Source organism: Panthera tigris, chromosome B1 (assembly GCF_018350195.1).
Source record: "Panthera tigris isolate Pti1 chromosome B1, P.tigris_Pti1_mat1.1, whole genome shotgun sequence".
Taxonomy (NCBI): domain Eukaryota; kingdom Metazoa; phylum Chordata; class Mammalia; order Carnivora; family Felidae; genus Panthera; species Panthera tigris.
In genome coordinates, this window is record NC_056663.1 from 126,108,529 (window position 1) to 126,131,691 (window position 23,163).

The 23,163-nt window shown below is 38.2% G+C and overlaps 1 protein-coding gene across 2 annotated transcripts in view; it reads left to right on the forward strand.

Annotated features, from left to right (window-relative positions):
* The first annotated feature begins 3,120 nt into the window (after positions 1–3,120).
* HPGDS (hematopoietic prostaglandin D synthase) overlaps positions 3,121–23,163 on the forward strand; it is a 29,048-nt gene continuing 9,005 nt past the window's right edge. For both annotated transcript variants that reach the window (XM_015541802.2, XM_007074677.2), the window contains exons 1-4: positions 3,121–3,232; positions 12,026–12,167; positions 20,371–20,463; positions 21,049–21,158. In XM_015541802.2, the coding sequence (XP_015397288.1) occupies positions 12,035–12,167; positions 20,371–20,463; positions 21,049–21,158 (336 nt within the window). In that variant the 5' untranslated portion in view covers positions 3,121–3,232; positions 12,026–12,034. The remainder of the gene's footprint in view (positions 3,233–12,025; positions 12,168–20,370; positions 20,464–21,048; positions 21,159–23,163) is intronic.

The following is a 23,163-nucleotide window of genomic DNA, read 5'->3' on the forward strand; positions in this document are numbered from 1 at the left end:
TACAAGCACATTTCAATTACCCAAAAGGTTAGAAGCAGAAAGAGAAACACATTCTTCATTTCCCTATTTCTCCATCCCAGGTTTAAATGTTTTAGTTTCTGATGTTTTTAGTTACTTAAATAACTGACTGTGAAGAGGAAATCTGGAAGCTGGGTAAAGGAAGCTCTGTGGGCTTCTCCTAGAGACTTCCTTCTTTCTCCATCAACAGAGAAGCTGGAAAAGTAGAAATGGGTTTGTTTGAACACTTCCCCTTTACCGAAATAAAAAATAAATAAATGAAGAGGAACTAATATGTGGGCTACTTTTATGTTATATGTCATATTTATTTTATATTTATTTTTCCATTATTTTACCATTTTACAGATGAGGAAACTGATGCCAATGGAGGGTAGAGTTCTGCCTGAATTTCCAGAGCTCAAAGTGGTAGGGTTGAGGTTCCAATTTTAGGTAAGCAGTCAGGACTCCAAGCTGGAAGTCTTCATCAGCACCTTGTATGATCGCATTACTACATAGGTTGGAAAATAAGAAAAACAAGAACAAATTTGGACTCTGAGTCAATAGCAGTTAGGAACTTGCTAAGAAGTAAGTGTGCTCCAATTCTGGAGCTGCCAGAGAAAATGAAAGTATATTCAATTAAGTTATAACAGTCCTTCAAATGCTTATGGAGACATTATCATACAGATGGTCACATTTATTCATACTTATTTCTCACTTGGTCCAATCCGATGCACAGGGTGTTCATGAGGGGCACGGAGCATGTAGAAAATGGCACTAGCTAGGAGAGAACTGAGGTAATCTGTGAAGGGTATTCACCCTGCATTTCCTCCTTTACCTTCCCCACACTCAAGCAGATAGCTGACTCTGAGTTCATCTCCTCAAGAGAGGATGAAGCAGGGTAAAAAGTAAAAGTTGGCAACTGCTCCTCTTTCTGGCTTTTAGCTCCAAGGTCTAACTACAAAGGGCAAGGATGTTTCAGCATGGACTGGTGAAGGGACACGATGGATGGATCCCCTTTGGATGGATTGCTGACTGCATTAACCATCACTAATACTCATGGACCTCCATGCATTCACTGGATGCACTCATTGAACGCTCTCAGAACCTTATAAGGTTGTTGTTACTAATATTGTTAAGAATGCTCCATGAGGGCAAGGATTTTTCTCTGTTTTTATTTACTGCTTAACCTCTACTATCCAGAATAGTACCTGGCAAAGATTAGGTACTCACTAATATTTATTGTAGAATAAATGCCCATCTAAAGATGGAGGAACTGAAGCACAGAGAGGTTAATAACCTGTGCAAAATCCCAAGGCTGGTCGTGGATGAGAAGAGTTAAAGAATACCCACCTGGGCCAGGGATGGGAGAAGCAAAAGGAGGGGAAATGTGTAGTTCTAGACAGCAGAGGGACCCCGGGGCCATATTGTGCTGCCAGGGAGGTGGCAAGACCACTTTGAAGAAATGGCTGTGTTGGAGCATGTACAGTTGGAACTTGAGAAAGCATTCGAAGTGGCCAGGCTGCCACATTTGGGCAAGAGAGCGGCAGAATGAGGACACTGCAGAAGCAGCAGAGAGCTGCTGGTGGGAAGGCCATGCACACATGAATGGCGGCAGCCTCCAGGACAGCTGCTGTAGATGGATGACCAAGAATTGAATGGCACTCCTCCCCTGAGAGATGATTGGTTGCTTTGTTTTCCTACAACCAAGAAAAATGGGCTGTAAAGCAGACTATTGTTATAGAAAATGAGGCAAGTGCTATATCTTGTATATTTGATTTTTTTAAACCCAACCATAACGTAGGAAGCAAATATTAAATGCGTCATCAGAAGGTGTAAGCTTTGATCTTAGCTTGTCCCACCCGAAATTCCTAGACAATTTACCTAATTTCCCTATGTGTGTTTCATCACCTATAAAGTGGGAATTAGAAGTGATTGAGGTGAGGACAAAAAGGTTTTTTTGAATGCAAGTTAAAACTCAGTGAAAGATAAAAAATACAATATGCTAATTTTGTATAGCTCCTATTTCCTTTGCGCTTGATTTTGATTTACATAGATCTCTTTGGTGAATAAGGGGCTGGATTTGTATCTTAAGCTTCCTGCAGACTTAATATTTATATTTTTCTTCATTTCTAATGTATACAATAAATGGATGTAAACATATTATTCAACGTTTAAAGTGCTAATAAATAGGAAATATTTGACAGGTTGCTATTGCTGCCTATCAGTGTTATTTTCTAGAAGTTGCAAGCCAACCTGTCATTAATATGTTTCATGGACAATCTGCAGGCCCTATAATGCACAGGCAGGTATTTCACTGGATCCTTTCACTGAGCTGTCCTAATATTATAGCTGTAATGAATTGGAGTGGAAAAAAAATAAATTTCTAGAACATTTAGGCATTTGTTACTCATCTGTATAAGGATTATCAACAAGGTGTGTTAGAATCTTCCACTCCAGCTTTATGGCTCTTCTGAGAAAAGGAATGTAAATGAAATATCCTCGCAGTAATGAGAAATGTAGAGTCCCTGTAAAAAATGTGAATGGTTGGGAAATATAAATTGGGATTATTCACTCATCAAAGATATATTAGTACCTATGATGTGCCTGGCATTTCTTTCCACAATGAGGGCATAACAGTAAACTGAACAACGAGGCACCTGCTCTTATGGAGCTTACCTTCTGCTGGAGGAGGGTGAAAACAAACCAAGAAAATACACTCTATTGTCAGACATGGTAATGAAGAAACACACAGCAGGTAAAGGACAAGACTGTTGGAGGAGGGTTCTGGTGAGGATGTGGTCGGCCAAGGGCTCCCCAAGGAGACCGAATGAATTGAGGAAGCAAGCCACTTGTGTATCTGAAAAGAAGGCTTGCCTGTATTCCAGTTGTCTCATTCTCCAGGAGCCTGCAGTGTAAAACTTTAAACATAAATGAGCATGTAGCAATAGACACATGTCAGCACCTGTAACTTTGGTTCTATCTATTGAATGCAAATACATTAGACTATTTACACACAGAGAGCCTATCAAATGCCAAGAATAACCAGAAGTCTTTGCAGGCGGGACTGTTTGGTGAGCATATTTCATCTGAGAAATGAAGGAAGACACTTGGGTGGAAGTAAGTCGTCTTGACTCTCATTGGCTTGTGACTGTGACTTACTCATCATATAAACCCAAGATGCAGTCACTTATGACGGCATAGAAGATACTAGAGACTCCACGGAAACATAGCACAAGTAAGTGGTAAGATTGAACTCTATAAAGATATGAAATGAGAGTGTTCTCTCTTCATCTTAGTGCTTATTTTTATTACTGTCGTATTCTGTGTGTGACTGAGCAACTTTCTGATGACCTCTTTTCACTGTGCCACTTCCTCTGATCTGGTCTCATTCAGATCCTCCCTATGTTAGTGGCCAAATAGAAATCAAACAGTAATTTCTAAGAGAAATATAGGTACTGGAGATTTTTAAAGATTTTAAAAGATTTTAAAAGATCCTTTAAGTAGACTTTAACATACAAAATACAGTCAGTACAAGTGATGTTTTTTAATGTATGAAGCGGAAGTTCTTTCTTTCTCCCTTTCTCTGTTTCTTTCTTTCTTTCTTCTCCCTTTCTCTCTCTTTCTCCCTTTTTCTTTCTTTCTTTCTTTCTTTCTTTCTTTCTTTCTTTCTTTCTTTCTTTCTCCCTTTCTCTCTTTTCTCTTTCTTCTTTCTTTCTTTCTTTCTTTTCCCTTTCTCTCTCTTTCTTTCTCCCTTTCTTTCTTTCTTTCTTTCTTTCTTCTTTCTTTTTTTCTTTCTTTCTTCTTTCTTTCTCTTGGATTTTCTTTGTAATATTTTCTGTCACTTTAAGGCTCATTTTGTTGAAATGTCTTCATGTTTTGCCAAGAATTACATTCTATCATCATTTGGTTTCAAAGATAATTTAAGGCATTTACTCCAGGCTAAGAATTTGGGCTCACAGCTCCCAAAGGATATTTCAATTATTCCTCTTGCCTTGGCTTTAATGTGAGGCAGCCATTTAAAATGATATTTCATTGGTCTTTGATGGGAAAATAGAAATCCTGGCCTGCCAATGTGAAATTAAACATTCAGGGTTTGACTGAAATCAATATTATACTCAGTTAACAAAAATGCTGATATTTCTCTGTAGTCCTACAATTTAACTCCAACCTGACAACTTTTCCAGAACTGAACTAGAAATGCTCAGGGACTCTGTGAGTGAAGGAAATCAACATTCTCTACCACCAACTGTTAGTAGGTAATGCAGTACTGTTATTTAAGGTCATAATGTGCAAGAAGTTCTTATGTAGACAATAGCATCTCATGTGATTGCTCTCTGAATCCAATTTTCCCATTTCAAAACACTGCAGTCTATATAATGGGAGTACAAATGTTACTGTATGTACTCTATGCCAGGACATTTTGTACAGGTTAAACATTGGTCAAGTTGAGATACAGCAAAGAACTGTTGGCAAATTCACAAATAATTTGTGTTTTTATACTTCAAATGTGTAGGTTATTGCATTATTCTCAAGAATGCTTGACTTTCCTTTTATTTAAGAGTAAGAGCTCATGTAGACCAACACTTTTATGAGTGAAATAAAAATAAATAGTGTTTAGGTTTTGAAGTGAATTGTAAAATGGCTAATACTTAATTCCCTATTTGTAAGTTTTTCTATCCATCGAAATTATTGCAAAAATTCAATTCCTTTTTTTCAACTATCTGCTGAAATCTTTTAAGTGCATAACCTAGTAATTGAATATTAGCCTCTTTTACCAGAGTTGAGTTTGGATTGTTATCTCCTTTCTGGCGCAGACATTAGCATTTTTGATACTGTTTTACTGGGCTCTTATAGCGATGTACAGAATAGGATATCAGCTTAGTTAAAATGAAATGGTTTTTTACAGTTTGTATTTTATCAATGACTGCATTAAAATTGCCTCTGGGACTGAATGCGCCTGTGTCTTGTGGTTATTAATCAGCTGAAATGTATCAGTGTTACGTAAAGTAAAAAGAGCTACAGAGGCACCTGCGTGGCTCAGTCAGTTAAGTGTCTGGCACGTCATTTTGGTTCAGGTCATGATCTCACGGTTTGTGAAACTGAGTTCAGTGTTGGGCTCTGTGCTAACATTGCGGAGCCTGCTTGGGATTCTCTCTCCCTCTCTCTCTGCCTCTCTATCTCTCTCTCAAAATAAATCAGTAAACATTAAAAAAAAAGAAAGAAAAAAAGGAAAAAGAGCTATAAACCAGGAGGAAGAAAGAAAGTACACAAGGCAGAACTTTTCAAAAACACTATTATTGTCATATCAAAGGTGTACTTTCTAAATAAGTTTAGCATATATTAAAAGGTAAATTTTCTTTTGAATTTAATGGCTACAACTGTGTGAGTTCATATGTGAAAATTTCTATCCAGGGTATGTATTAGTCATCATTTATATGTTCTTTGAGAAACTGTATATCTTATTTTTCTTTTTTTTTAATTTTTTAATTTTTTTTCCAATATATGAAATTTATTGTCAAATTGGTTTCCATACAACACCCAGTGCTCATCCCAAAAGGTGCCCTCCTCAATACCCATCACCCACCCTCCCCTCCCTCCCACCCCCCATCAACCCTCAGTTTGTTCTCAGTTTTTAAGAGTCTCTTTTGCTTTGGCTCTCTCCCACTCTAACCTCTTTTTTTTTTTCCTTCCCTTCCTCCATGGGTTTCTGTTAAGTTTCTCAGGATCCACATAAGAGTGAAAACATATGGTATCTGTCTTTCTCTGTATGCCTTATTTCACTTAGCATCACACTCTCCAGTTCCATCCACGTTGCTACAAAGGGCCGTATTTCATTCTTTCTCATTGCCACGTAGTACTCCATTGTGTATACAAACCACAATTTCTTTATCCATTCATCAGTTGATGGACATTTTGGCTTTTTCCATAATTTGGCTATTGTTGAGAGTGCTGCTAAAAACATTGGGGTACAAGTGCCCCTATGCATCAGTACTCCTGTATCCCTTGGGTAAATTCCTAGCAGTGCTATTGCTGGGTTATAGGGTAGATCTATTTTTAATTTTTTGAGGAACCTCCACACTGTTTTCCAGAGTGGCTGCACCAGTTTGCATTCCCACCAACAGTGCAAGAGGGTTCCCGTTTCTCCACATCCTCTCCAGCATCTATAGTCTCCTGATTTGTTCATTTTGGCCACTCTGACTGGCGTGAGGTGATATCTCAGTGTGGTTTTGATTTGTATTTCCCTGATGAGGAGTGACGTTGAGCATATCTTGTTTTTCAAACACAACTCTAAGTGGTTTTTTTATTTTTCTGATAATCAGTAACTTTAAATAACTCTCTTCAGAATGGAAGGAAACCAGTGGCTAGCTTCAGTTATAAAGGAAAGCTTTAAGCATGATCAGCTTATCTTTTTCCTTCTTGTTTCTGTATCATTTCAGGAAATATATACAGCTTTCCTTACATACGATTCTTTTTTTTTAATTTTTTAACATTTATTCACTTTTTTGAGAGACAGAGACAGTAGGAGTGGGGAAAGGACAGAGAGAGACAGAGAGAGAGAGAGAGAGAGAGAGACACACACACAGAGTCCAAAGCAGGGACAGAGGGAGGGAGGGACAGAAAGAGAGAGGGAGACACAGTCCAAAGCTGACAGCTCTGAGCTGTCAGCACAGAGCCCAATGTGGAGCTTGAACCCACGAACAGTGAGATCATGACCAGAGCGGAAGTCAGATGCTCAACTGACTGAGCCACCCAGGCGCCCCTTCCTACATGGGATTCTTAACGTGTGGTGATAGTGGAAAGGCTCAGAAATGAAACTGACAGGGAACAGCATGACACTGGAATTTGCTTAGGCCAGTCCAATCATACTTAGGGGTATAATCCATCCGGTGTTCTTTCTATGTATTGTGTGAAATTGGGATCTAATTCTGTATATTTTCTTCTTTTGTCTCAGAACCATTTCAGTCTAGCCCCATTATGTTCTCACTGTCATGTCATCTTGGTCATATATCTGAGATTCTGTTAAAGGCTCTATGCACCTCTGTGTGTCTGGTCCTGAACAAAGATCACATTACCCTAATTGCAAGGTTTTTTTTTTGTTTTGTTTTGTTTTTTATGTAAGTCTTGCAGTCTGGTAGGTCAAGTCCTCTCCCTCTGCTCTTTTCATTTGTCTTGGCTATTTTGGTCCTTAGCATTTCTGTTTGAAATTCAGGCTCAGGTTTATCCAGAGAGTCTCTTGAATTTTAAATACAAACAATAACTTTGATTGCAAATAAGAACAGTTTTGTCTCTGCCTTTCCATTCCTTACACATGTTGTTTATTGTTATCTTATCTTACTGAGTAGCTAGGCATCTGGGACTATGTTGAACAGTAAGAGTAGTAGTGAGGCTCTCGTTATTCCTGACATTAAAGAAAATGCTTCTATTGGCTTCCCATTATGTATGTTTGCTCTAAGTTTTGTTTTTTGTTTTTTTGTTTTTGTTTTTGTTTTTGTTTTGTAAAAAGAGACTCTAATAGGTTAAAGAAGTTTTTTTCTGGGTCTGGTGTCTTTCATGAATGTAACTAATTCCATTCATTACATAATGGATAATTACCAATGGGTAATTAATTATCAAGCAATTTCTTCACTGGTTAGTGTTAAATGCAGGCTTTCAGTTTTTTTATTTGCTTGTGTTAGTTTACATATTTCTCAAAATCTTTCCATTTAAGTGTTCAGTTGTCGTGTTACATGTCATGTTATGATTTTTTTACTGTTTTTTTTAAATTTTTTTAATTTTTTTTTTTTTGAGAGAGAGACAGAGCTCGAGCCAGGGGTCGGGGGACAGAGAGAGAGGGAGACACAGAATCCGAAGCAGGCTCCAGCACAGAGCCTGGCAGGGCTCGAACCCACGGACTGTAAGATGATGACCTGAGCTGAAGTCGGTCACTTAACCGACTCAGCCACTCAGGTGTCCCATTAGCTTATGATTTTTAATGATCTATTTCATCTGCTGTTATGACCCTTTTTGCTTATAATATTAATTTTTTGTGACTTTTCATATATTTTCCTTGTTTTCACTTTTACTAGAGGTTTACAATTTGACCTTTTAGAGATTGTATGTAAGAGCCTGCCAGGCCCTAGTTTCAAGCAGTGCTTCCCTACAGTCTCTCATTTGTGTGGGGGATTTTATTCTCCTTTTTGCCAAAGGAGCTACCTTCCTCAATGGTCACTGCCTCTCTCAGAATTCAGGGTCCTGTTTACTGTATTTGGTGTCTGTTTGCTTTGATCCAGGCAAAGTTTGTCTTGGCTTTTAATCCTGACACTGTATTTTTCTTTTTATCCTTAACTTACTTTTATTTTTATGTGCTTTGAGGATCAGAGTCCAATCAAATTACACACAGCTGGTCTTGAACCTCAACTAGGGTGGGAACTGTCCTTCCCTGTCTTCCTCTCTCCCGCCCTCCCTTTTCATCCTTCCTGCTTTGCTTTCTGAATGTACACCGTGTGCCAAGCATTGTATTGGTCCTTTCTACACAATATTTTCATTACCACTTGGCAGGTGAGGAAAGTAAAGCTAGGAACAGGTAACTCCCCCAAGGCCATTTAGATACTAAGTAGCACGGTGCCTGCAAACCACACTGACCTACTCAACCCTTAAGTGGGTTGCCACTGACCTACTCAACCCTTAAGCGCATTCCTCACTGCATCCATTGTGGGAGCGGGATGTATCTTACCTTCATCCTTTTAGCTTATCATCCTTATGAAATAAAGGCTTTAACAAAGTGAGGTTATTGTAACAGAAATAGACTGCTGAGTGCAGTACGAGGAACAACACTCTTCCAGACACTATGCTCTATAGTTCTCATTAGCTTCTATTGTAAATTTCCTTGTCTATTTTCACCATACAAACATTTACGTGGAATTTCTTCGGTTAGTTTTTATGCAAAAACTTTATGAAATATAGAAAGGATCTTTAAACTTCGTAGATGTTTGCAATTGCATTTGCATTTACTTATTTTTCATGTTATAAAATGTGCACATATGTCCTGAAAAACAAAAGTCTTCAAGTTTGGAATTTTTTAGCTGTAAGAATCACGAAAACTAGACTTTCACTCAATAGAAAATATAATTATGCAACTAACTACAGGAATGTGTTGTGTAAGTACAGCTTCATCAATGAGTTACAACTGTTGAAAGGATGTTCTATCTTGAAAGATAAGCATTTGTCAGTTGTTCATGGACCTGTGCCCAATCTTAGATTTAAAGATATATTTGCAGAGAACTGTAGATAGCTGCCAACTTGTACTAAGGACTTTTTTAAATGTCTTTTTTACTTGAGTGAAATACAATATAAAATGGCACATTTTTGCAAATGAACAATAACAAGTGCCTTTGTTTTCATGCAGAATTAGGAGGTGGACACTGATATTTATGTAGCATTTGACCAAATGAGAAAAAGTCATGTTTATTTTTTTTAACATTGATCATAATGGATGTATATGAATCTACATATTCATATAATGCTTATAAGGAAAATACACATAATTTCTTTGTTGCTGAGGAAGCGTTGACCCACGACAGCAAAAATCAATTAAAAAAAGTTGTATACAATGTTCTTCAAATAAAAACTGTGACCAAGAATGACATTTTTTCCACTCTGAAGACTCTTTTTGTTCTTTTGAGATTTAGAACTGTTAGATCAAGGAGTTGTAACAATTATGCTTTTTATTTCCTACATAAGAATGTTTCCTTGGGACGCCTGGGTGGGTCCGTCAGTTGAGTGACTGACTCTTTACTTAGGTTCAGGTATTGATCCCCAGGTCATGAGATCAAGCCCCACATTGAGCTCTGTGCTGATGGCACGAAACCTGCTTGGGATTCTGTGTCACCCTCTCTCTGTGCCCCTCCCCCACTGTCTCTGTCTCTGAAAATAAACAAATAAACTTAAAAAAAAAGAGTGTTCCCTTTATTGTGATTACATAAACTATTCCTTTTTTTTTCAGAAGGAAGCTTATTACTTTACCTTTTTTACTATTTTTATACCTTCATGTTTTTCCCACTATTTATTTCTAAGCTCAACATTAAGTTTAACTTATTCCCCCAAATTTGAACTCCTTGTATGCATATTTCTCCCCCAAAGAACTGGGGGCTCTGTACCTTGGAATTTTCATTAGTTCACTCCAGTGAATTTTTAACTCACATACCTGATATGCGAGGCATGTGCCACATTTCACTTGGACACGGACTGGACTGGCCAACAGGAGTAGGATGGCGTGTGGAATGTTCAGGGTGACTGTGTTTCTAGCAAGGAGCATCACCTCCACCCACAATACCTGGACGGGGAAAACCCAGGCCCAGAGAAATGGATTCACCAGAAATTACCATCACCATTGTTTCCTGGGTCTTGAGGGGGTCTCAATAGGCAACCAGACAGCTGTTTGTGGTCATCTGCACCACAGGGGGATACTGTGAGTGCATAAACTTGGCAATCTAGATTTTTGTGGTTTGTGTTTGACCGTTTATGTGATGTGATTTCAGATAGAATTTTGTTTTGAGACTTCAGCCTAACTTTTCTTTTTATTTACTATTCCGTTAACATCCTTGAAAGACTTCCCTAGCAGAAAATAAACTACTTAAACTTACCACTTAAAATAAATAATTGTTGGGGCACCTAAGTGACTCGGTTGAGTGTGTGACTTTGGCTCAGATCACCATCTGACGGTTCGTGAGTTCAGGCTCCGCATGGGGCTCACTGCTGTCAGCACAGAGACCACTTTCGATCTTTTGTCCTCCTCTGCCCCTCCCCCACTCATGCTCTCTCTTTCAAAAATAAAAAGTTAAAAAATAATTATTCTTTATGACTTCTATTCATGTAATTACTATGAACATTATTTGTTTTTAGTGTACTGTATTCACAGTGGTTATTTTTGACTATAGAATTAACACAGAGTTATTATCGTCAATAGCTAGTAATTATTAAGCGTCTGGCATTGTGTGAAATGCTTTACCTGTACTACCTCAGTACATCTCCAACTCCATATTAGTATCTCTACTTCCAAAAAATGGACTTTGAAATTCAGAGAGATTTTGTTGACTAGTCCAAAGATACACAGCAACTTAGTGCAAGAGCTGAATTTCAAATGAAAATGTTTCTTTCTAGGTTACCTGATCATTAAAAAATTACAAGACATTCTACCATTAGTGCTTGAAATCATTAATCGTTTATAAACAATGGAAATGAGATGATACAAATCACAGAAAACTCATGAAATTATAACGACCTCCATCTAACCAATGTAGCCAGTATTAGCAAACAAAATTTATGAAATGTAAGAGAGTTGCTTTCTTTCTCCCTTGCTCCTCTACGGAAGGTACAGAGAAATATGCCTCCCGTTGCCCCCTCCCAACAAAGGTCACCAAGGTGGGTTCTGTTTGCGGGGTGCTAGCATCCCAATAAAACCCAGCAGCATGCGTGCAGTAAAAGAGAAAAGAGAGCAGTGTTTCCCTAAGCCTTTGATTCCTAGAGGGAAATGCCATGGGCGAGAGAAGGGATGCGATGGCCAGCTCAGGTTGGCAAGGCTGGCTCACATTCCCCTTGCATGTACCCTGTTCGTGAAATCCTTATCCAGCTGTCTTCACAAACTCAGCTGTGTCACCAAAGTAAACAAAAGCCATATGTCAAATTACAAGTGAGTAAAGGCAGGAAAAAAAAACAGCTTGAAATGGAAAAAATGGAAAGTTTCAGACTTTGTCCTCTGAAGGTTGGTGTATAGATACCCTCTCACACTGAATTTTTTTTGTAAGTAAAATTTGAGTTTGATTATTTCACTGGAATGTTCCAGCTAATTCTTAAAGAGGCTGTCATGATCTTCTAACAAGTCTTTCCCATATGTTATTAGGATAGTGATTTATAATTCAGGTTTTGAAATATTCTCTAATATCTACAACTTTTTCAAAAGATGCCATAAAGTTTTGAAAAAATCCCCAAAGAAAAATATCAAAACATCCCTAGAGGCTGCTAAAATAATCTTCAAATTTTCTTTTTCCAGAATCCCACCATGTCAAACTACAAACTCACTTATTTTAATATGAGGGGGAGAGCGGAAATTATTCGATATATATTTGCATATTTGGACATAAAGTATGAAGACCACAGAATAGAACAAGCTGATTGGCCTGAAGTCAAATCAAGTAAGTGGCACAAATTGTTCATGAAAATGTAGGGAAAATATATTTCCAGAACTTTCTGTGTTTCCTCAGGGAAATGAAAAAAAAGAAAGGTTTTAATTTTTTTATTTATTGATTAAAAATTTTTTTTAACGCTTATTTATTTTTGAGAGAGAGACAGAGCACAAGTGGGGTAGAGGCAGAGAGAGAGGGAGACACAGAATCCGAAGCAGGCTCCAGGCTCAGAGCTGTCAGCACAGAACCTGACGCAGGGCTCAAACTCATGAACCGCGAGATCATGACCTGAGCTGAAGCCGGACACTTAACTGACTGAGCCACCCAGGTGTCCCATTTATTATTATTTTTTTAAATAGAGGTTTTTAAATCTGATTTAGCTTTACATTGAGAAGCTAGGTGGCCCCCCAAATTTTCTATTCAAGGTGAAAACACAAACCTCATAGAAAGAATATATAAACAATACAAAGCTGTGTCAGAAGAGCTGAAATGGGGAATACCAAAGTCATTATTCTTGACAGTTGGAATTGGATGGGCTCACTGCAGATACCTATAATGTTTTGACAAGGGATCAGGTATGCTGCTCTAACAGAAAACCGACCTCAAAATCGCTTAGATCACAAGGAAATTAGTTGTCTCAGATAACCAAAAATCAGAAATAGGACAGGTTTCAAGAGATGACTTTCTTCTGTGTGTTGGCGGCATCATGGAACAAGTAACAATAAGGTTGCTGCAGTTCCAGCCCCACAGCCTTGAACAGGAATGTCGAGAGATACGTGAGAGAGAGAAAGAGCACTGCTTCCATAAATGTTGAGTGAAGAAAATCTTTCCCAGAAGACGTTGGCAAACTTGTCGTGTTTCACTGGCTCAAGTTGGGTTATGTGTCTGCGTGTGAACTGACAAAGCAGATAGGAAGTACCTTGAACCACCTAGTCTACCTCTGAAGTTGGGGGTGGAATCAATTTTCATGCAGCATGTGACTATTCAAAAGAAGGATGGATATGTGAGCAAAACTGGGATGTTTGATCAGAAGAAAGAGCAAATTGACGAATTGGGCAGGTAACCAAATGAAAACATGCTACTTAGCACTCAGGACAAAGGGGAAGAATTAGAAATATTATTACATTAAAAAGCGTGTGGCTCTCAGTAGATTGTGAGTCATCCCCTAGGTGCTTTTTTTTTTTTTTCTGAATGAAGAAAAAATAGATGAGCTAATTCTTTTGTTCATGAAATCCACCTAGAAATACTAACTAAATATTAGTTGTATGGTTAAAATTCACATTTTTGTGATGAAGTTATTACAAATTTGCATAAAGATGAAGTTGAAGAAAACAACTATTGAGTATTGGAAGGCTATCGGGCACCTGGTAGATACTCCCCAGACTCATTTCATTTAATTTCTCCAGCATGCCTTCATGGGATGTATTATTGTTTCTATTTTATAGCTGGGATAGCTATAGCACACAGAATTTATGTAATCTACATTCAGAGTCCTAGCAGGGTAGAATTGTTTTTCAAACACAGGTCAATTTCATACAGTGGCCCAAGTTATTTGCACTAGGTGCCAATAACTGCAGCCACTCTGGAAAACAATGTGGAGGTTCCTCAAAAAATTAAAAGTAGAACTACCCTACGACCCAGCAATAGCACTACTAGGAATTTATCCGAAGGATATAGGAGTGTTGATTCATAGGGGCACAAGTACCCCAATGTTTATTGCAGCATTATCGACAATAGCCAAAGTATGGAAAGAGCCCAAATGTCAGTCAACCGATGAATGGATAAAGAAGATGTGGTTTATGTATACAATGGGATACTAGTCAGCAATGAAAAAGAATGAAATCTTGCCATTTGCAACAACGTGGATGGAACTGGAGTGTGTGATGCTAAGTGAAATAAATCAGTCAGAGAAAGACAGATATCATATGATTTCACTCATGTGTGGAATTTGAGAAACTTAACAGAAGACCATGGGGGAGAGGAAGGAAAAAAAGTAGTTACAGAGAGGAAGGCAAACCATGAGAGACTCTTTTTTTTTTTTTAATTTTTTTCAACGTTTATTTATTTTTGAGACAGAGAGAGACAGAGCGTGAACAGGGGAGGGGCAGAGAGAGAGAGGGAGACACAGAATCTGAAACGGAGTCCAGGCTCTGAGCTGTCAGCACAGAGCCTGACGCGGGGCTCAAACTCACAGACCGCGAGATCATGACCTGGGCCGAAGTCGGACGCTTAACCGACCAAGCCACCCAGGTGCCCCGAGAGACTCTTAAATACCGAGAACAAACTGAGGGTTGATGGGGGTTGGGGAGAAAGGAAAATGGGTGATGGGCACTGAGGAGGGCACTTGTTGGGATGAGCACTGGGTGTTGTATGTAAGTGATGAATCATGGGAATCTACCTCAGAAACCAAGGACACACTGTATGCTCTGTATGCTAGCTAACTTGACAATAAATTATATTAAAATAAATATATAAATAAATAAAACCACTAACACCAGGATAACTGGCATATTAACAATACATATCACCACATGCCTTTTAAAAACATGAGTTCTTTAAAAGTCATTGCCCCTGTAATCACTCTTTTTCTTATCAGAGAACTCTTCCCTGGAGGGCTTGAATATTTCATTTCCTTTTATCATGAAACTTTCTCATTAATATCCAAACTCTCCCCCTGCCATCAGAATTTGTACATGGGATTTTTAACTCTGGACATGAAATAGGTGAAATTAAATTTTATTCATTAATGAAGTCAAGATGGATAGCAAGTTGCACAGACATTACATATAACAAATGCTGCCTTTTAGTTTTTAGATATAAGTTCTGTGAGTGCCTCATACCCTCTTCTACCTTGACTTTCCATTATGTTATTAAAAACGGAATTGCCACATTTTCTTAATATTTTCACAGATTCTTAGAGTTGAAAGGAATTTTAAAGTTCATGGTGGTTAGGATATATATATATATATATATATATATATATATGTATATATATATATATATATATATTCATAGTTTCAGATGCTTTAACAGACACCCAACACAAAAATGGCCTAAAGAGAATAGAAATTCATTTCTTTCGCATAAAAACCCAAGCTGGTATAGTGGTGCTGCTCCATGAAGTTGTCAAAGATTAGGCTCCTTATTTTCTGTTGATCTGCCACCCCTTGTTGTTTGTCTAATTTATATAGTGTAAGATAGCTCCCCCTCCTTCCACATTTCAGCTCACAGGAAGTGTAAGAGGGAAAGGGGCACATCTCTTTCTTTCAACAGCATGACCAGAAAGTTTTACATTTCACTTCTGCTTGTAGCCCCTTGGTAAGAACTTATTCATGTGGTCATACATTACTACAGGGGAAGCTGAGAAATGCTAACGTTATTGTGGATAATCATTTGCTCAGCTAAAAATCCAGGATTTTATAGCTTTGAGAAAAAAGGAAAGAGCAGATGTTGAAAAGCAGTTTATTACATATTTTAGCTGGCCTCATCTCCCATCTGACTTAGGAATGCTCGCTGGTGTTTGAAATCCTCTGTGACCTGCCCTCTGTGATAACCTAGAATATCATTGGATATTTCCATTAAGAAGTTCTTCCAAGTCAAACCTGGTACACTGCGTACAGGTGTTGACATTTTTTTCTCTTTAAATAACACTGAAGTACTTCTTAAAAAAAAAAAGTCAAAGCCCTACAAGGACAAAGAAATCAAGCTTGAATATAGTAGCACAAAATTCTCAAAGCTGGAAAATAGGTCCAAGAATGGTAAGATGATGGGGCATCTAGGTGGCTCAGTCAGTTAAGTGACCAACTCTTGATCTCAGCTCATGTCACGATCTCACGGTTTGTGAGTTCACCCCCGTGTCAGGCTCTGCACTGACAGCTTGGAGGCTGCTTGGGATTCTCTCTCTCTCTCTCTCTCTCTCTGCCCCTCCCCTGCTTGTTCTCTCTCTCCCTCTCTCTCTTTCTCCCTCTCTCTCTCTCTCTCTCTCTGTCTCAAAATCAATAAATAAACATTAACAAAAACAGAATGGTAAGGTGACTTAGTAGGCTACTGATGCTCAAATATAAGCCTAGAGGAGGAGGAGGCAAGCTGAATCACTCCAGGGATCCCCCCCAAATTCTCAGGAATTGGAAGCAACCGAGAACTCTAAAAACTGGACTGACAGAGGATTGACTGGAAGAATGTGAGGCAGCAGCATGACCACAAGATCTTTTTCCCACCCTGGAAGAAGGATGGAGATTACTCTCAATCAAGGACGACCCAGAGGATTCTAGGACACCAGTCATGTCTGAGGACAAAATACTATAGGTAGGATTCAACGGAAATCTAGAAACTAAATAGTGAGACCCAAAGCCCTTATCCCCTGCTCTACAATCAGAATGCTGCAACCAAATGAGTATCCCTCGGGCAGGAAATGCGAAGTGTTGTCTCCAGGGAAGCTGGTCAGTCCAAGAGAAATGTCTAGCAGACACTGAACAGGTGGGCATCTCAGTGACATGGCCCAGCCCAGTCTGTTTGTAAGCTCTTCCCATGTCCACTGAGGTTCCAATTAGCTTTTATTCCTTTCACTTATTTAAAACAGGAATGGCAAACCAAAATTTAATAGATATTTGTTAGAAGGCCTCTAATACGAAACAGACCTAAACAAAGAAGTAGTGGGGGAAAAATCAACTGAGGGCATCAGGATGATATAGCAAGAAAAAAATTTCAAAAATAGAAAATCCTCAAAGAGAACAGATATTCTATACATTGTGAACAAATATGCTATAAAAAGGAATGTTCAGAGACAAAAAAGGCGTTGAAACTAAAAATTTGATATAGACAAAACAAGTCAAATTGATAAAACAATTAAAAAAACTAAGAGCTCTTCCAGAAAGCACAGGAGGAAAAAGAAATAAAAAATGGAGAAAAAAGATTAGAAAAATTGAGATTCAAGTTGAAGATGTCTAATGTCTCAGTGAAATTCTGGGAAGAGAGAACAGAAAACAGAAAAGGAGGAAAACCTTTTTAATTTTTTTTAATGTTTATTTATTTTTGTTCTTTTTAAAAAATTTTTTAATGTTTATTTTTGAAGGAGGAAAACTTTTAAAAGACTCTTCTTTACACAAAATTAAAATCTATCTCCTCATGGTTTTCATACATTGGCCTTGGACTTGTCATTTTAATCTGTGGAGAATAGATTATTCCTTCTATCACATCCAATTATTTGAGGAAATTTAGTATCTTTAAGATCATAGAGAAAAAAAAGACATTGCTGTGTAGTCAGTTCAATGATAATACTCTGAGTGCAGATAAAGCTCACTGGCCGAGTTCAGAACTGAGTCCCAGCTAACTCATACATCTGTTCCTCTAGTTATCAACTTTTAGAACTTCCTTGCTTGTTTCTCTGATCATCATTGTGAATTTCAGTCCAAACTTTCTAGCCCTGACTCTACTTCTTGATTTATATGCTGCTTCCCATGGGTTATATGAGGTGGGGGTCCAAGGGACAACTCTCTTCTCTTCCTGGAGGGTTCCATTTATGTCCCCTAGTTTGGATTTCCTCACTACCGAAGAAGGACAAGCTACTGTTAGATTATGTCCACCATTTAATGCATGGTGCCTGTGGGGAAACACAATGTTCCAGGCATTAGAAGAGCACAGAGCACAATGGGACCACCACTCTTAGCATAAGTCCGAGATACTATCCAAGGACACTTTACCAAGATCACAGTGCTTACTTTGGCAGCCATATCACACAGCCTTATACTCAGCGTCACTAAATTCCTTAAAGCTTTTTGACAGATGCTCCTGTTTAGTTACATCTCCAACAACCCCAAAGTTATTTTTTTCTGGAACCAAATGAAGGCCTTGGCACTTATCTTCTTAAATTTCTTTATTCCCACTGTTGGCAATTATCACGAGCTTGGCTCAAATGCTGCCAGTAGCTGAAAGCCCACCATCTCGCAGGAAAACACATTCCATCATCAATAGTTCCAATGCTAAAAAATTATTCTTCATTTTGAGTTAATATCTGCCCTTTTAAAATTACTTTTTAGTTCCAGTTCTGCATTTTAGAGATAGGATAAGTACAATTTTTCATCCATTTGATTGCTGTGCCATATATGAAGGTGGCCATTAGGTTACACTTCGTTTGATTTGTTCTCCCCAGTAAAGAGTGCCAAGTTTTTCAGCCAATCCTTATAAAAAGTGGTTTTCAGACCCTTCTCTAACTTGGATACTGTCCTCTGGGTTTGCTCTGATTTTTAATGTATTTCACAAAATATAGCTCTTAGAACTAGCAAAACAGCTGAGCAAAGTTTCCAACTGAACTCAGTTTGAGCCTCTACCAAGTAGGTGACCTGGACTCTTGACACAACCTCTCTTCACCTCATCTCCTCATTTATAAAATGAGATAATACTTACTTCACAAGATTGTTGTAAGTACCAGAGGACCTAATGGGTACATTAAATATTTAGCACACTGCCTAGCATAAAGGGGGCATCCCTCAAAATGTTAAGCATAGTTAATTCCTAATCACATACTTTGCTCCAAATAAGGCATCGCGATTTGTGTCAGCTTTATTTGGGACTTTGTTTAGCTCCCTGCAGTATCTCAGGCACCTAGAATTGTACTTAGCACACTCCTTAGGTAAGTACTCAAGGATGTTTTTATTCCTGATGTGAACTGTAATCCATCTTGTACTTATTTAATGTGCATATGGAAGACACTTGAAGGCTGATTCTAGGTTGACTCTAGTTGCATTAGGGTCATGGGATTATGAGTGGCACTTTATTCTTTTCTCCCTTTCCAAAATAATGGTATTTCCCAAGCTAAGGCACTGGTTGGGAATATTGTGATCAATACATGTGACAAAATATAATGCAGCCATTAAAAAGGGATGTTTCAGGGCGCCTGGGTGGCACTGTGCTCTCTCTCTCAAAAATAAACATTAAAAACAATTAAAAAAATTTTTTTTAACGTTTTATTTTTTATTTTTGAGACAGAGAGAGACACAGCATGAACGGGGGAGGGGCAGAGAGAGAGGGAGACACATAATCGGAAGCAAGCTCCAGGCTCTGAGCCATCAGCCCAGAGCCCGACGCGGGGCTCGAACTCGCGGACCGCGAGATCGTGACCTGAGCTGAAGTCGGACGCTTAACCGACTGAGCCACCCAGGCGCCCCTAAAAACAATTTTTTTTTAAAAAGCTGATGTGTCATTGATTTGGAAAGATTTCAAGAAGAGGTTATCAAATAAAAAAAGTGGTTTATAAATACATTATGATGTTATTTTTAAATACATATGAGTAAGCAATTAAAATACTCAAATAGCTGTAATTATATGGTAGAGTTATTGTTATTTATCTACAACTTAGAATTTTTCTATAAAAACATATTTCTTTCTGACAAAACAGAATAGATTGAGATAAAACAAAGTAGGATCTACAGATAAAATAACACATCTGCTAGGAGTCTGCCCTAATATTTGTACAAATTGCTTACTTACTACCTTACTATATACTTCACATAGTCTCTCATCAAAATTGGCTAAATTTCTTACCATAACTCGATAGGTAAATCAAACTCTCCATTTCCTTAGATTATGGTTTTAATAAATAACTCACGTTATTGCTCATGGAAGCCACAAAAATTAATGAAGCTTTAAAAGAAAGGTTTTTGAAAAGATAAGTAATAAGTGTTATGTAAGTATATGAGGTAATACACAGGTTAATATGTAGTGTCACAGTAACCTGGGTTTTCGACCTGCTGTGGCCACTAACTCTGTAGTAGGTCTTATGACAACTTAAAAAAAAAAAAAAAAAAATCTTATCAAGGGGCGCCTGGGTGGCTCGGTCATTTGAGCTTCCAACTTCAGCTCAGGTCATGATCTCACGGTTTGTGGGTTCGAGCCCTGCATGGGGCTCTGGGCCAACAGCTCAGAGTCTGGAGCCTGCTTCTGATTCTGTGTCTCCCTCTCTTGTTGCCCCTCCCCCATTCATGCTCTGTCTCTGTCTCTCTCTCCTTCAAAAGTAAACATTAAGAATTTTTTTTAATAAAAATATAAAACTTATGAAGATTCTGGTGCTTACTGTCCTTTTTGAATAAATATTCAAAAATTTTATAACTTTCAAATCATGATTTATTTCTGTAATTATCAGTAAAAATGGAAGTATTATTACTGATTTTGGTACGGAAGTTGATTTTTTTTTTATTGTTGCTTCTTTTATTTTAAGCTCTTCCATTCGGTAAAATACCCATTTTGGAAGTCGATGGACTTAACCTTCACCAGAGCCTGGCAATAGCAAGATACCTGACCAAAAACACAGGTAATATGTTTATTGTGTTGAAGAGTTTTGATAACCTAAAAAAAAAATACAGGACATATATTTGCTACTCATTAAACAATTTTATTATTGAACATTATACTGTAAAGAAGAATGAAACTAAATGCCAGAGAAGTATCAGTGATAAAGCAGGTTATTTATTGTACGAGCTATTTATTGTAATATTAGTAAAAGACATGAAAGAAACAAACCTAATCAGCAGAGGCTAGACAGTGGTGCTTCTATGTAGCTGAAAAAGGAGCAAAGATGCCCTTAACAAACTTATGAGGAAAGATCTGTAGGATATATGGGGGATGCTTATATTGAGTAGGATATATAGTTTTATTTTCATAAAGAAATAATAGAAGAATACCAACCCCCGCCCTCCCCCCCCTCCGAACGGAATGGTAGGTAAGGGAGCACAATGAGAGGATGGGAGTAGAGGTGGAAGTTAGTCTTCATTGGATACAGTTTTATATTTTGAATTTTTGAACTATAAGAATATATTGCCTATTAAAAAAATTAACATTTTAATATAGTCAATCAAATCCAGTGTATTTCTGGACTTAAAATGGTCTTATTTTATAGATCTGGCTGGAAAAACAGAACTGGAACAATGTCAAGCTGATGCGATTGTGGACACATTGGATGATTTCATGTCACGTTTTCCTTGGGCAGAGAAAAAACAAGATATAAAAGTAATGTGATCAGTTCATTGTTACTATTAATCATATCCACTTGCCAGGCATTAGGTGGCTTGCTTTAAAATCGCCTTTCTATCAAAGTAAGACATACCTATAGTTTTAAAATATCAAATTATATTAACAAATTTAAAACAAAGTACAGCGATTTCCTGCTTTACCTCTTCACATTAACCCCTCCTCAGACATAACCCTAGTTTAGCTAGTTCTTTAAGACAAGTACATATGGCTTTCTTTGATTCACTAATTTTATTTTATTTTATTTTTTAATATTTTTAACGTTTATTTATTTTTGAGACAGAGAGAGACTGAGCATGAATGGGGGAGGGTCAGAGAGAGGGAGACACAGAATCTGAAACAGGCTCCAGGCTCTGAGCTGTCAGCGCAGAGCCCGACGCGGGGCTTGAACTCACAGACCGAGAGATCATGACCTGAGCCAAAGTCGGCCGCTTAACCGACTGAGCCACCCAGGCTCCCCATTGATTCACTAATTTTAGATCGTTTCTCTGGACTTATTACTATGGTAATAAGAATTTATCTCTTATGTAATCATCGTCTCTGCTTCCCTTCTTCCCAATTTTAATGATATTAAAATGTTTTGTTCAAATTGATATTCGGTTGTTACATTAGTATGCCTAGGCAAATATTATACAGAACTGTGAATTGTAGTATACTTTATTTCCTTTCTCACTTTACCTCCTCAAAGTTACTAATTGCCTTTCCTTCATTTGCCTAATTGCTTTTACACTTACTACCAAACCTTCCTACACCATCCAGTAGCCTGCCCATACGATTTTCCACAAGGTCAATGATACCAGATAATCTATTATGTCCCCTATTTTCTTGGAGATATCTGGCCGAGATCCTCTCTCTTTTGCTGAACTGTCTAGGTTTCTGCACATCTGTCTTCACCAGACTTCCCTTCACTGTCATCCCAGGGATGTCTTTCTCCTGAGTGGAGTCCTATTGTTTCCTGGATGCCATCTCTGTCTTTTACTTACTTCTTTATTTGGGGTGCATCCTCCAGGATTCCAAAAGTTAAAATGAAGTCTTGATGACAAGAGGTGTGATGATGACAGACAGCATGGATATGTCTGTCTTGTGTGCCACACTGCTTCAGTCTGGTTTGGTCACCCTAAGCACCTTGTGCACAGTTGTCATCCTGAAATCTTTATTACCCTAATTTTCCTCTTTTTTTGGTCTCTGTCTTTCCCCACAAGCCAGACCATCCTTTATAATCCATGATAAAGAATAGGAAGATTAAAAAGTTTACCCAAAGCCCTCGGCATGTGGACAGTGTTCGTTGATTTTGAGCATCACCAGGCCATTTGCAGAGTATTTCCCAACAGCACTATCTTTAGGGACTAGAAGGAGTCCCAAGAGAGGACTTCCAGTCTTTTGCCTGGAAATAAAGTTGTGGCTGCCAGTGTTCTGGGAAACAATCAGCAAAGAGAGGGCTAAGAATCTCAGAACTTAGCGTTCAGTGTGCATATATTCATTTAATCTCCTATTTTGAATACATTATGAATGACAACTCCCAACCCACAAACCATCTATTTCACCCTCTCGAGCCTTCTGCTAACGATGGGGCAGAGGCACGTGTCAAGTGTAAAATGAAGGAGGAAATCTCATGCTAAAACGACTTCTACAGCTTTCCACCAGTCCTCACATTATCCTCTCTCTTACCTCCTTACCCCCAATTCTCGATATATCTTGCCTCTTCCTGAACCATTTGAGGGTGTTATGGGGTAGTGTTGGTTTTCAGCTTTACCTTTGCAGATACCATTCAACCATTTTCTTTACGGTTTCAAATTTTGTTTTGTCTTGTCTCCTGTTTTCCACCTCTTTGTGGGCTCTATCTTTTCAAAAATACGTATTTACTGTGGTTTTTGGATGAAAAATATGTATGTGTGTCACATACATCATCTTTATCCAGAATTCTAAATAGACCTTGCTGGTTATTCTCCATTACTGCCCCCTAGTGGTGTCCTGTAGGGCCTCA